The sequence below is a fragment of the Cucumis melo genome, chromosome 1, assembly GCF_025177605.1.
Source record: "Cucumis melo cultivar AY chromosome 1, USDA_Cmelo_AY_1.0, whole genome shotgun sequence".
Classification (NCBI taxonomy): domain Eukaryota; kingdom Viridiplantae; phylum Streptophyta; class Magnoliopsida; order Cucurbitales; family Cucurbitaceae; genus Cucumis; species Cucumis melo.
The window spans coordinates 34,217,239-34,232,178 of NC_066857.1; the positions used below are offsets into that span (position 1 = coordinate 34,217,239).

Genomic DNA, 14,940 nt, shown 5'->3' on the forward strand with positions numbered 1-14,940 from the left:
TGACATTTTCTTATATCAAGTATTTGTTCATATAGGATTTGAAAGAGAAAAGGGAGGCTGCTTCTAAGGATCCGAAACAAATAAAAAGATGATTTTTTTTTCTAATGACAAAACTATTTTTGTACAAAATATAAAAAATTTTCAAAATCCATCTATATATTCGATATGACTTTTATCGATATCTATTAAAATATCTATCGTTGATACATACTTAAAATTTGTTATATTTTGTAATTACTTTGTCATTATTTTGCTATATTTGAAAACAACTCTCGTATATATATATTTATTTATTGTGATGTTCTTGAGCAAGAAGACATTGCATGATATTTTGTCAAAATAAAAAGTAAGTCATAGTAACAACATGGAATTGAGTCAATAATTTACACCTAAAAATTGACTTCACATCTTTTTTCGTTTTTGGAAATTGACTGCCCTTTGGTAATGATGGTTAATTGGAAATCGATTTTAATTAAGAAATCAACCAAATAAGTTGAAGAAAAAAGAATATTGGAAATATGGAGACAATTGAAAGGTTAAGAGACTAAATAAATAACATTCCTTCTAATTTTAGCATCTATCCCTTGGACTTCCTCTTAGCTTGTATGAGTTACTAAACCAATTAATTAAAATTTGGCTTACTAATTAGATTATTAATATGAAAAAGGAAAATTCTATGTTAATGGGTAAAACCTTTGATCAATATATATCATCTCATTCATTTTACTTTGATGCTTTGGGTAAATCTCTTTCCTTCTTCCACATGTGCCCTCTGTTATTATAGATCGAGAGCAGCTCCTAATGGCTTCCCCTCCCTTTATTTTGAAGCAATTGTAGAAGCAGTGTAAAATATTTTTTAAAAAGAAAAAAGAAACCAAACTAAATCATCGATCCTTCAATTTCAATGTTAGAGACGGAGAAAACACACACTTAATTATTGTTGTACTAGGAGTTAATAACAGGAAGAACAACTACCGAAGCATATCAAAGTATAGAAAACACATCAAACTTTGGTAACCCAGTTCGATGACACATCATCTACATCTGGGAGGTCTTAGACCCATGATAAGAGATTATATTGCTCATGTAGTGATGAATCGTTACAATTTTATGATGAATGGTACAACACTCTAAACATAGATCAACCATAGACTAATTTTAACAATCAAAACTATATTGTACAATAACAATTGCCATAACATTAATAAGGACAACTTCCCCTTAATCAATATTCACGTGCAATCCTAAGCATTCTTGATAGCTGATTGATCTGTTATATTCATCATGTTGTATCGTCGCACATTAGTTCTTACCAAACTCTTACCACTTGTCATAATATATATTTTCCCAAAAAATTCTCTACCCAAACCAAATTTCAAACAATTGGTAAGAGTAAAGATCCAAACTGACCAAGAAAGGTGGGATATCTGTAAAAATCTCAACCACTATACTTAAATATATAATTAATAAATCAATATAATAAAGGGAGTGGAACCATATCATAACAGATAGGTGGAGTAATATTTAAATAATAATAATAATAAAAGGTAGAAATTGAAAGATTATATATATTACAAATTAAGATAGGGTTTGTGTGAGTTTAATTTCGAGAACAAAAAAAAATTAGAGATAAGACTGTATGAATGAATTGTTATTTCTTCTCAGTCAATGCTTTGCAGGTTGGTTTTTCATCGGAATGGGACCTCTTGGATGAGCTAAACCAAATTTGGCTACGAATTAGATTATCTCTTTCTCGTTTAAATATCTTTTAGGAGTCAAGCAACCAAAAAGAATATACACTAACACATAACACCAACAACTTAACCTCTCCAAATTGAAGAGTAAAAAATCACATGACCATAGTCAAAATTCCATTGTCAATAATAATAATAGAAAGATACACGACACATACATATCAATTGAGGATATTAACTAAGTAAAAAAATTACTTGAAAGGAAAAGCAAAACAAAAGGTCTCTTAGAACTTATCTGTGCCTTCAGGAAATCACCTTCCTCCTCCCTTTATTTAGCAGCAATTAGTGCAAAAACACTGTAAGATTTAAAAAACAAAAGTTAAAATCAATAAACCTTCAAATTTCAAGGTTAGAGAGATTAGACTTTTGAAGTTCACAAATAATTAGACACCAAAGCCAAAAAATGTAGAAAACAGAGGTAGTTTGTGTGCATAGATATACCTTATTTCTTGCCTTCTATTCCTTTTGGTTTTTGCAGCTTTTAAAACCAATAATGTAATTTATGTTTGTAATGACGGTATAAGCTGTCAGGGCTGAACACAATCCATCAGTAATTAAGAGTGAGAGATGAGAGCTTTCTAATCTTTACTGATTATCATTTTTTAAAGTCATCACGGAAAGAGAGAGTAGAGAATTAAATTGACATGAGAGGATCGAAAGTTAAAAGTTTGATCATCTGGAAACAATCGTTTATCAAAGAAAGTGATGAATAGAAATGGTTGTGCATACCTACGTCGAGTCTTGACAAAGGTGATTTCAGTGCGATCATCTTCACCTGTTTGTTTGTTGTCCAAGTTAAACATCTTCTTCAACCTTCTGTATTTGTTTTGCTTCTTCCAACTCTTCCTCAATTTGGGGCATTTTAACACATATAATGATCCTTTTAAGGAGCGGATTTGGCTAAGTCCTTCCGGCAACGTCCTTAAATTAGGACAATCATAAATCGCCAAATAGGACAATGAAGTCAGGCCGCATACTCCTTCCGGCAATGAAGTTAAATTGTGACATTTCAAAATCGACAAGTGTGATAGGGAAACGAGGTGGCCGATCTCTTCTGGCAACAAACGTAATTTGGGACAGTCAAGAATACGCAAACCTGATAGTGAACTGAGTTGGCCGATCCCTTCAATACTCACTAAATTTTCACAACCTATTAGAAGCAAAAATTCAAGAGCTGTCAAATGTTCCAAACCCTTTGGCAAATACTCCAATTTGGGAATGTCCCAAAAACGAAGCTTGCGGAGATTGCTAAGTTCTTTCCAGTACAATAGCCTATCATCTTCCTCATACACGAGATGGGAAGAAGACATTTGTAAATATTTGCAACTTTGTATGGTAAGAGACTCAAGATCTTTCATATTGCAGTTTAACGCCTCTGACAGGAACTTGATATCAATATTTTCAATCTCAAGAGTAGATAATTTAGACAGAGTTGAAGAAGAAGAAGAATCCGCAGCAAGGTTTGTAGCCATTCTTATTACCATATCAAAAACTTTCAAACCAACACCCCCTATTGCCAATGATTGCAAAGGTGGATGCTGTGGAATAAAAGCCAGCTGAGGACAATCCAAAATCCATAATTGTGAAAGCTGATGTAATGCTGTTGGAAGAGAGGCATTGTATTGAGCAGAGTAATTCGATGGGATTTCCCCCCTCCTCCACCACCCTTTCAACTTAGGCATTTTCTTAATCCTTAGTTTCTCAAGAGATGGAAAAAAAGTTGTTGATGAAGAAACAGAATTGCTATCATCAATGTATTCGATATTCGTTAAGTCCTCAAGATGAAGATTCTTGAGATATGGAAATTGATCAAATTGAGGGAGATGCTCCAATTTTTCACAATGACAAAGTTCTATGCTAACCAGACCATCCAGGAAATAATCAGAAGATACCCAATCACATAACTTCATGCCTCTATATCCTTTTATACTCATTTTGCCAACATTTGAATGTGGTTTTAAGCACTCCAAAGTCCTCTCATCTTCAGCATACGAGGCATCATCAATTCTCGGCTTCTTCTTATCTGTGTCCCAATGTAATTCCAACTTTCGAATTTCAGACTTTTCTTCAAAATATTTCACATTTTCTATATCAATAGTTGTGCAAAATTGTAATCCTCGAACACATAATGATCCTCTCAAGCTTTTAAGTTCATTCAATTCACTTAAATTGCCACCTTTATCTTTTCCTAATACAAACAAATTCATTGTCTGAAGGCTACTCATCCCACCTAGCCCTTTTGGCATGTGAGTCAAACGGGAGCATCCTTGTAGATCAAGATGCCTAAGATTCATCAAATTGCTAATATCTTTTGGCAATTCTCTTAGCCATCTGCAGTATCGAAGGATAAGTGTTTCCAAATTATACAATTTGGTAATAAATGTTGGAAGGAACCTTACATCCAAATCAGAAAGATTAAGATATCTCAAATGTTTCAACTTATCAATAAACTTAGGAGGATGACAACAACATCTATCCAAATTCAATGTTCGTAATCGAAAAAGGTTAATATGATACTTTTTCAGAGAGGAAATAGAATTAAAAGTCAAATCCAATGTTCTCAACTTCTTTGCCTGAGTGAACGATCTAGGTACAAGTTCCCTCGATATTGGCCTTCTTCGGTTGTAGAGAAATGAGACATGTCGAGTCCTTTTATCAATGGACCCAACACCATCATTTACAAGCACACATTCATTTTCTACCATCAAAAGCGCAAGATCGTGTATCAAATCATGCATCTTGCACTTCTTGATGTCTCCCCATTTATTTTTTCTTATGTCTTGAAAGAACGACCTCCCCAATAACTCTTTAAAATAATCATCCCCAACATCTTCAATTGCTTTTTCATTACGTGGTTGAATGATCAAACCTTGTGCCATCCATAGTTTTACCAATTCATCCTTTCGAAACTCATAATCTTTAGGAAACAAAGAACAATACATAAAACATCGCTTTAAGTTAGATGGAAGGTGGTCAAAACTAATCTTCAGTATTTGTTGAATTTGATTTTCTTGTTGTAAAGTTGTGCCAAGTTCATTATGGTCCTTGAATGACAACCAATCCTTTTCTGTGTTTTGGAAATATAGCAAACGGCCAACTACTCTTATTCCAAGAGGAGAACCTTTCAACTTTGCTACAATCTCCTTTCCGATTTTGACCAAATTTAAATTCTCAATCTCTTCTTCTTCGTTCAAGAATGCCATTTTTCTAAACAACACCCAAGAGTTGTGATTGTCGAGTTCTTTTAAATGGTGAAATGAATCTGTGTCAGAAGTCTGTGCAACTTGTTGGCTACGAGTTGTGATCAAAATTCTACTTCCCATTGCACCACCCATTAGATATCTTTTTAGATCAATCCACTTCTCATGGCTTTCATTCCACACATCATCCATGACCAACAAGTACCTTTTTCCATTAATTTTCTCTCAAAGCATACTTTGTAATTTATCCAATTGGAGGGGTTCAAGTTTCTTTTCCTCGAAAAGCTCTATTATATTTCCAACAATTGTCCTGACATTAAATTCTTCAGAAATACAGACCCATAATTTCAATTGAAAATGTTTGTTTATCTTCTCATCATTATAGACAGATTGAGCAAGTGCGGTCTTTCCTAATCCTCCCATACCAACTATGGAAATCACTTCAACATTATCCTTTTTGGTTTTGGTATCCAATAGAAAATCTATAATAACTTTCTTGTCGTCATCCCTACCAATCACTTCTCCCTCAGGAATAAAAGATGAAGTCTCACGTATCTTTCTCAACTCATCGCCTTGTATCTCCCCCATACGCATGGAAAGGTGGAGTTTATCTTTATCATCAGCAATAGCATTTAGTTTCTCCCTAACTTCTTTAATTTGTTGACCCATTTTGAGACCAAATGAAACCTGATGAAATTTAGAGAAGAAGATACGTACATGTTTGGTGGTTCTTCTACTTTCAGTAAGAACTTGCTTTTTCAAGGTTTCATAAGAGAGCTCATCAACCAAGTCGTCAATGTCATAGAAAACATCTTTAAGCTTTGAAATCCAATCCTTGACTGCGTGGCTCTTGGACTGCTGCTCCTCAGCATCGAGAAGCACGGCTCTAATGGCAGAAAGAGTGCCTTGGAGTTTGTCGAGCTCATCATTGATTCTCCATGACAATCCAAGCTCTCGGAGTGCTAGAGAGCCCATTTTGGTTATCATGTTTCCAGCAACGGCGAAGATAATAGATTCAGCCATGGATGAAAGTTGATCAGTTTTTTTTTTTTTTATCAGAAATTTTGGAGGAACACTCAACAGAGAGGTTATGGCGTGGGAAGGAGAATTTGAAGCTCGCAAATATTTATAAGGAACTTCTGCAAAAATAGTAAAAGAATTTATAAAAATAGAGTCCATGTCACTATATTTTTTAAATTATAAAAGTAGGTCACCGATAACCGTTTGATAGTCATCATATTTGTCATATTCGAAATATGCCAAAAAAAAAAAAAGATGTTTTTTTCTAAACTTTTTTGTCAATCTTATGCAATTTTTCTATTTATAATGTGCAGCTAGCTAGTATTACAAAGGTTAAAAGAAGGGATCCTATACACAAATTTGAGTGTATATTGAATACAACAAGAATTTGGAGTTTGGAAAGTGAGGAGCAATTCCTGGATTTCACTACTAATTAAAAAAAAACGTCATTCCAAGAGAATAAGCCAATCAATAGTACTCACTCCAATACACCTCAAATTAATCACCATGCAATGGACAACCTACGTAACAATAAACCAACATATTTGGAAGACTAAAAACAAATAGCACTCAAATTACACATAGAAATCCCTCTTCGTTGTGAAAAATAAAAACCAAGAGACTTGTGAGGAATAGTCCACCCTTTACTTATTTAGTTTAAGTTCAAACGGGTAGCATTAAAAAACTTTCATACTACTTTTACTTATTGTATTTCACGTCAACAAACTTTTAAAAATAGTATGAAATTGACTGACTTATACCTGTGAGATCAATAAATATTCATGAAGACAAATTTATAGTGTGTATAGAGGAATATGATATTTTCGAAATCTTTTCTCTATGTAAAAACAATATCAATATATTATAATGCTATCAATTTTAATATGGAAAACCACACCAAATTGTTTGTTTGTTTGCTTTTTTTTTTTAATTGACGATGACGAAGTTAAAGACAAATTGGTTTCGATGGAGGTCATTGTTAAACAATTAAAATGTTGATGTCATGAATTGACGTTTTCAACGTCGAAGTAATAACCATCACTCGAAAAAACAATTATAATCTTAATGATGATGTATAAATAGATATAGAAAATTATAATTTTACAAATATACAAATATCGTTACAAATTTGGGATTGATTGTCAACATAAAGGAACTATAAAGGATAACCATAAAATTAAAAATTCATGGTGTAATTCTTTTTTAATGTTAGTTTTGTGAAAACTTTTGTAGTTTTTTTTTTTTTTTTTGAAGAAAAGATACGATTGGATTAGTAGTGCACTGACATATCTCTACTAGATAGATACCTTCTTAATATTCTTATCATTCCTGTTTCATTAAAGTTAAAAATAATGGTTTACTTATTTTAATTGTTTTGTAAAGTTTTTTTCTATTTTAAATTTGATAGAGTACTATAATAATTAAATGCAATTAGTCTAATTTTAATTATTATAATCGACATGAATTAATTAATAGAAACGTATGAACACAAGTTTGGTTGTTAGAGGTATGGTGAATGGATTCAATATTCAATCTAATTCTCAAGTTGTTTTGTTAAATATGTTTTATTTCAATATCAAATATAATTGTGGGTTAATTATATTCCTAATGCAATAATTTATATAATAATCTCCATGTCACAAACACGAAAATATTAAACTAACACGAGTAATAACAAAATATTATATCAACTCTTTTGTTTGCGAGTTACTTATGAATAACAAATTATTAGTAACTTTGTCTCCCTCTTAGTGGGGAAAAATAGATAGGTAAATGAAGTTTATCCATTCGTTCATTTTATTTGTGATCTTTATCGTAATGGATCCATCGATTTTGATTTAGTTATCCATAGCCATAATGACTTGAGCATTCAATAATCTAGCTCGAGGTCTATCCTCTATAGATAGATTCAAGCTTGACTCGATATATATTTTACCTGTAATTTGAAAGTTAGATTAGTCTCTAGCTAGTGGCCAACTTGTATTCATCGTAAATTATTAAAATTAGACTAATTGCATTTAATTATCAGCTATCATAGTATATCAAATTAAAAAGTATAAATATACAATTTGAAAAAAAAAATACAACTTTAGAAATCCATTAAAATAGTCAAGAAATTTCTATTGGGTTTATACACATCACAATTTGACTTTCTTGAAATTATTTAGTTTAAAAACTCCAACTTACTTTTCATATATATTTGTTGTATTATTATTATTATTACTATTTCCTTTTGAAAGACATTGAATTTGTAGTATTAAAATTATAATAATTGCATATCAAAACTTGTATTATTATTTTGAATCAATGGTGTGACAAATTAAGGTAGCAAATTTTGCTTTTTCAAATTACTAACCCTCCATCTTTCAATAATTTTATGTGAATGTCTAATAGCTATTTATAAGAAATGAAAACAAAATAATAAAGAAAAGATTTACTTTAAAATAGTAAAACTGCTCAAAATATTTACAAATATAATAAAATTTTAAAATATATCAACGATATAGATACTGATAGATATATTGATATCAACGTTTATTAATATTGAGATTATCGATAAATTTGAAATTAATTTGCTACATTTTATAATTATTTTGGTTCAAATTTGCTATATTTGAAAATAAGTCGATAATAAATACAAAGCACCAACAATTTTAACATGGAAGACATCCTCAAGTTGAGAAATAAAAAACCAGGTGACCGTAGTCAAAATTTCTACTGTCAATAATAATAATGTACACATCAAAGAATAACGTGTCATTTTTTTTTTTTAGCAAGAAAGACTAAGGGACATATAAAGAACGATATAGAAAATACACATCGAATATCTCAAACCAAATTGACACATGCTTAGTACTCTCATGATATCTCATATACTAAGAAAACATATGATAACACACAACTTTATCGACAAAATGTTCACCTCACCATGACGAAAAGATTGGCCAAATGAAAGCTTAAACTTGTTCAAAATGAAAGTCTTTCCGTAGCTTAGCTAATTAGCTCTTTTCCTGCCCTGATACATCTAGAAAACAATTTTATATTGTAAGATTCCAAAAAACAAACTCAATAATCATCCTCCAATTTCAATGGTAAATGTTTTAAATAATAACTTTCTTTTCTGGTGACAAAATTGTATATGTGTATGATTGTTTTATAATAAATAGTAAATGTTCTAATGTTTGAGAGAGTTGGTGTCTGTGTCCAAAACCTACACCTTTTATACCTTTGTGTAAGAAAAGTATAAGAAATTAAAATGAAACTACGTATTGTTTTTTCAAATAGTAATATATACACATTAAAAATAACGAGAGAATTGATTTGCATACCTTAATTATGAAATTAATAGATTCACCACCAAACTACTTTGATTAATAATATTAATAATATTTGCAAAGAAAATTTTGGTGTAAAAGTTTGATTAATAATATTATTTCGAACTCTTTTTTAAGTTTAAAAATTGTATGAAACGTTCCGATAGTTTATTGTATTTTTGAAATAGAACTTTAACGATTTTCATTCAAACTAATAATAAAAGTATTTTTAGACCCTTCTAAAAAGTTTAAAACATGAACTTAATCTTTTAACATAAACCCCAACGTTTATGGGCATTTTTTATAATTTCGTCCAATTCTTAAAAACCATTATATATGATTATCTATATACTTTGATTCTTTTTATCTAATTCCTACTATTTATTTGCAACTCAAAGCCATGCTGGGTTAATTTATATTGCAGAAAATTGAAAATTGATTTCTGTGTTTATATTCTAATTCTAATTTTTTACCCTAAACCCTACGAGATTCAAAGAATAGCTTAGGGAAGAGAAAAGATAAAAGGAAAAACAAAAAACGTCATAAGAAACATATGGACATGAAATAAATGTAAATATATAAGTGTTAGTAGGTAAGATATTGACTAATTGGTTCACATTTTAAGATTACCTACCAATTGGCTCAATAATTGAATGTATGTTATATATGATTGTTTGGCTTCTAATGTTCGACATAATTAAGTAAGGTTCTACGTATAGAATTAAGTATTCAACGTAAAATAGAATTAACCCAATAGACTTTTTTTTCTATGAATACCTAATAGCTAGGAATTAAGAGCCGTAAATAAAATAAACAAACACATAACACCGACAATTTTAACGTGGAAAAATGTCCTCCTCAAAGTGAGGAGTGAAAAAACCACGTGACCGTAGTCAAATTCTCCCCTATCAATAATAATAATAGGCACACAAACAAATCCATGTAAAAATAAACATTTAGGCAACTTGATAACATTACACGAATGAAAGAGAAAAAAAAAAACAAAGTTAAAAAGGGCACCCAATTGTATGACATTATCCTTCACGCAATGTTGTTTTGGGTAAATCTCTGTTTCTTTGTGTCCTCCACAGATGCATACACCAAAAATGGTCTTCTCATTTCTATTTAGAAGCAAAGTGTCCAAAATATATTGTAAGTTTAATAAAACAAACTCAATAAACTTCCTTCAATTATTTCATTGGTAAACATTAGTAATGTGTACGATCAACACCTAAACCCCAAAATTATTATATGGTATATTCTAAATTGCAAATACTGTTTCTTTCTTCAATATATATTATAACTTTGTTTTAAACAATAACTTTCTTTTTTATTCAAAAAGAATATTAGGTATGAATGCTAATGCTATCGTGATAAAATTGTATATATTATATACATGAAGTTTTATAATAAAAATAAGTTTTTTAAAGTTGAGAGAGTTGGTGCATGTGTCCACAAGCTCAAATGAATGCTATAGTGATATAATTGTGTATGTATGATTGTTTTGTAATAAATAGTTATTAATGTTTTAAAGTTGAGAGTATTGGTGTCCAAAACCTAAACAACCATTTATACTTTTGTGTGAGACAATGTTGTATTAGTTATATAGTCTTAAGTAAAAGAAATTAAAATGAAACTATATATATATATACATTGCTTTTTCAAAGAGTAATATATACAAAAAAAAAATAATGATAGAAATTCGATTCTGCATACCTGAATCATGAAGTAATTAATGGATTCATGATGAAATTCCTAAGTTTGGGACATGGGCGATTTTAGGCCAATCTTCTCCTGTGTTTTTCTTGCACTTTTCTACCAATATGGGACAATCTTGAATTTTTAAGTATCGTAAATTATGGACGTGTCGAATTTCTTCCGGTAGCAAAGTTAGGTTTTCACAATTGAAAATATTTAATTTATTGAGTGACGTAAGATTGTCAATCCATTCTGGTAGGCTCTTTAGATTTTCACAACTGCTCAAAGAAAGAAGTTGTAGAGATGTCATGTAATGTTGCCAACACTCAGGTAAGTACTCCAATTTACTCAACTTGGAAAGATGTAGAGAAGTGAGGTTTTCATAATTTTTCAATGGTACAACATTCAACTCATCCTCTGAATCACTAATTTGCAACAAATTCAAATTGGGTGCATGCCAAAACTTCAACATATGTAGTGGGCAACGACCATAAATCATCAAACTAGAAAGGTAAGGAAATATTATTATAGGAGATTTTGAGGTTGTACCCTTGCACCAGCTCACCAACTTAGGCATGTTCGAAATCTTTAATTTCTCTAGGGATGAAAAAATTGTTGATGAAGAAACAGAATCATCATTGTTCACAATAATGTACTCGATGTTGGATAAGTCTAGAAGCTCAAGATGCTTGAGATTAGAAAATTGATCAAATCTGGGGAGATGTCGTAATCTTTCACAGTTATAAAGACGTATAGTGACAAGACAACCAAGAAACTTAGAGGATGCCCAATTACATAAATTCACTCCATAATATCCATCAATACATATCTCTTGAAGATTTGAATGTGGTTGTAAGCAATCTAAAACACTTTCATAGATCATATCCTCCAACCGATCATAGCCAATTGTACGTTTCCTCCAATTTAACGTTAACTCTTGAAGACCAGATTGTAGTTGCAAGAACTTACCCTTCATTTGTCGATCAACAATACTGGTGCAAAATTCCAAATGTTCAATGCTCAATTTTCCTCTTATTTTGGTCAGCCCATCCAACTCCTTTAATTCACCGCCCTTATTCTTTCCCAACACAAATCTATTCATTGTTTGACGATCAATAAGCTCACCTAATCCTTCTGGCATATGAGTGAGACTCGAACATCTGTCCAAATCAAGATGCTTAAGCTTGATCAACCTTTTAGCATATTCTGGCAATTCATTTAATTTATCACAACCCTTAAGATAAGTGCTTCCAACTTACATAAATTAGTAATAGAATCAGGAAGGAATTCTATACTCTCATTGTCAGAAAGATCAAGTTGCCTAAGATTGTTGCACTTTTTGATATCTTTCGGAAATCTTTTTAATTTATGACAACGTTTAAGGATAAGTTCTTCCAACTTACTCAAATCAGTAATAGAATCGGGAAGGAATTCTATACTCTCATTGTCAGAAAGATCAAGTTGCCTAAGATTGTTGCAACTTTTGATATCTTTCGGCAATCCTTTTAATTTATCACAACCCTTAAGGATAAGTGCTTCCAACTTACACAACTCAGTAATAGAATCTGGAAGGAATTCTAATTTATGATTAAAAGATAGATCCAAATGCTTAAGGTTGATCAAGTTTTCTACATCATTGGGTAGAATTTTTAATCTCGAGTTTCGAAAGATGAATGTTTCTAAATTATACAAGTTCATAATGAAATCTGGAAGATATGTAATATTATATGAATTTCTAATTCTTAAAAATCTCAAATGTTTCAACTTACCAATAAACTCCAAAGGCTTTGCATTTGGGATTTGATCATACCAATCTAAATGCAATGTTCACAGTCGAAAAATATGGTGGAAGGTTTCTTCCAAGTTCCATTGTTCACCAACTGCATCTTGACTAAAAAAAGTCCTCAAATGTGTTGCCTTAGATAATGGTCTCATAAGTTGATTTTCAAGACTATCTTCTTCCAAAAAAATGTGAAGAGTTTTTTTTTCAATGACATTCCCCTTCTTTAGTCCACTCACACATTCATTATTTGTTATCGAACAAGCAAGATCATGCATCAAATCATGCATCTTACATGCTATTATGTCTCCAAAATCATTTTTTTCAACCTCTTGAAAAAATGACCTCGATAATAACTCCATGAAATAATCATCACCAATATCAACGAGGTAATTATCGTCGTCATTGTTGCCATTTGGTTGAATGAAACCTTGTGCCCTCCATAATAGTATAAGTTCATTCTTTGGAAGTTTACAATCTTTGGGAAACAAAGCACAATATAAGAAACATCGCTTCAAGTTAGCGGGGAGATATTTATAGCTAAGCTCAAGAATCAATTGCAATTCTTTTAGAGCATCTTGTCCTTGCCCCAAAACTTGATAAAGTTCCTTATCCTTGAAAGATAGCCAAAATCTTTCTGATTTATTATCTTTTAAAAGTCCTCCAATGGTTCTTATTACGAGCGGAATGCCTTTTAACCTTGACAAAATCTCCTTGCCAATTTGGATCAAGTTTGAATTCCTTTGATCAAGCTCGGCCTCTTGATTATTTGAACATTCTTCCAAACCTGTCATCTTTTGAAACAATAACCAAGAATTGGACGCATCCAAAATTTGTAATAAATGGATGAAAGTAGAGTCAAAAGTTTTAGCAACCTGTGCACTACGTGTTGTGATCAAAATCCTACTGCCCTTTGCACCACCCATCAACAATCTTTTTAGATGTAACCATTCCTCTTTTTTCTCATTCCAGACATCATCCATGACGAGCAAATATTTCTTTCCAACAATTTGCTTTCTAAGCTCACATTGTAATGGATCTATTTGAAGGAATGATTTAGGCTCCTCTTCGGTTGCAGATTCTATTATCTTTTGGCTAATAATTTTCAGATCAAATTCGTCAGAAACACACACCCATAGTTTCAACTGAAATTGAGTCATTATCCTCTTATGGTTATAAATAGATTGGACAAGGGCAGTCTTTCCCAATCCTCCCGTTCCAACAACGGAAACTATTGCAATATCCTCTTTGGTGTTGGAATTTAGTAGAAGATCTATGACTGCTTCCTTATCATCATTCCTACCAATCACTTCGTCTTGAGGTATAAAAGAGTGAGTCTCCCGTCTCTTTCTCAACCCTTCATAATCATCTCTTCTCTCTATCACATTCTTACAAAAGCCAAATTGATTTTTATCTTCGTTAATAGCTTGCAGCCTCTGCCTAATTTCCTTGATTTCGTGGCCTATTTTCCAATTAGATTTAAATTTGGAGAAGAGGATACGTATACTTGTTTTCTGTATCTTGGGTGTTTGGCCAGAACTTGCCTTCTCAAGGTTTGGTAAGAGGACTCGTCGATCAAGTCATCAATATCGTACAAAACATCCTTAAGCCTTGAAACCAAAGCTTGACCGCATGGTCCTTGAACTGCTTCTCCTCTGCGTCGTGAAGAACGGCTTGAATGGCAGAAAGAGAGTGTTGGAGTTTGTCAAGTTCAGGATTGACACCGCCCCACAGAGATCCAAACTGTGGGAGTGCTGAAGAGCCCAATTTGAATATGATGTCTGCAGTAAGGTTGAAGAGAATAGCTTCAGCCATGGTGAAAGCTTTTTAAAGAAGAGATGAGTTATGGTTTATTTAGTAGAGATAGTAAAGGTGAAGAAGATCAGCACCACATATATATATATATATTTCTTGATTGTGATTAGTCTGCCTATATACTTAATTATGCTGAGTTAAACTAAGTTAATTTGGGGACTATTAATTAACTAAGAATTATCGCATCCGAAAATAAAACAAATTCAACATCCCATGTGAGAATTAAATAAATTAAGTACATAGGAATCTATTGACCGATACACACTAAGTAGCCTTCTCGTATTGAATTCGTTTCTATCAACAAATTCATTATTGACATCATTAAGATACACCTAATTATATTGTATTTATTTATTACA

General features: G+C 31.6%; 3 protein-coding genes across 5 annotated transcripts; all 3 read right to left on the reverse strand.

The window, feature by feature from the left end:
• Positions 1–1,820: 1,820 nt before the first annotated feature.
• LOC103499950 (disease resistance protein RGA2-like) lies at positions 1,821–6,033 on the reverse strand. 2 transcript variants are annotated; one of them, XM_051088087.1, is made up of 3 exons: positions 2,484–6,033; positions 2,196–2,287; positions 1,821–2,050 (listed from the first exon to the last, which is right to left on the reverse strand). In XM_051088087.1, the coding sequence occupies exons 1-2, from the start codon at positions 5,144–5,146 to the stop codon at positions 2,236–2,238; spliced, it is 2,715 nt and encodes a 904-aa protein (XP_050944044.1). In that variant the 5' UTR covers positions 5,147–6,033; the 3' UTR covers positions 1,821–2,050; positions 2,196–2,235. The 2 variants fall into 2 exon arrangements, with proteins under 2 accessions (XP_050944044.1, XP_008461336.1); XM_008463114.3 differs by having other exon boundaries at positions 1,821–2,059; positions 2,484–5,990.
• On the reverse strand, positions 5,180–5,977 carry LOC127148640 (putative disease resistance protein RGA1). The gene has a single exon (XM_051082809.1). It carries the CDS (start codon positions 5,975–5,977, stop codon positions 5,180–5,182), a length of 798 nt encoding a protein of 265 aa, XP_050938766.1.
• A 4,128-nt stretch (positions 6,034–10,161) lies between the features above and the next one.
• On the reverse strand, positions 10,162–14,643 carry LOC107991806 (disease resistance protein RGA2-like). 2 transcript variants are annotated; one of them, XM_051088095.1, is made up of 3 exons: positions 13,642–14,638; positions 12,756–13,560; positions 10,162–10,409 (listed from the first exon to the last, which is right to left on the reverse strand). In XM_051088095.1, exons 1-2 carry the CDS (start codon positions 13,924–13,926, stop codon positions 12,814–12,816), a joined length of 1,032 nt encoding a protein of 343 aa, XP_050944052.1. In that variant the 5' UTR covers positions 13,927–14,638; the 3' UTR covers positions 10,162–10,409; positions 12,756–12,813. The 2 variants fall into 2 exon arrangements, 1 of the variants encoding a protein (XP_050944052.1); XR_007822707.1 differs by lacking the exon at positions 12,756–13,560 and having other exon boundaries at positions 14,274–14,643.
• Positions 14,644–14,940: the final 297 nt, after the last annotated feature.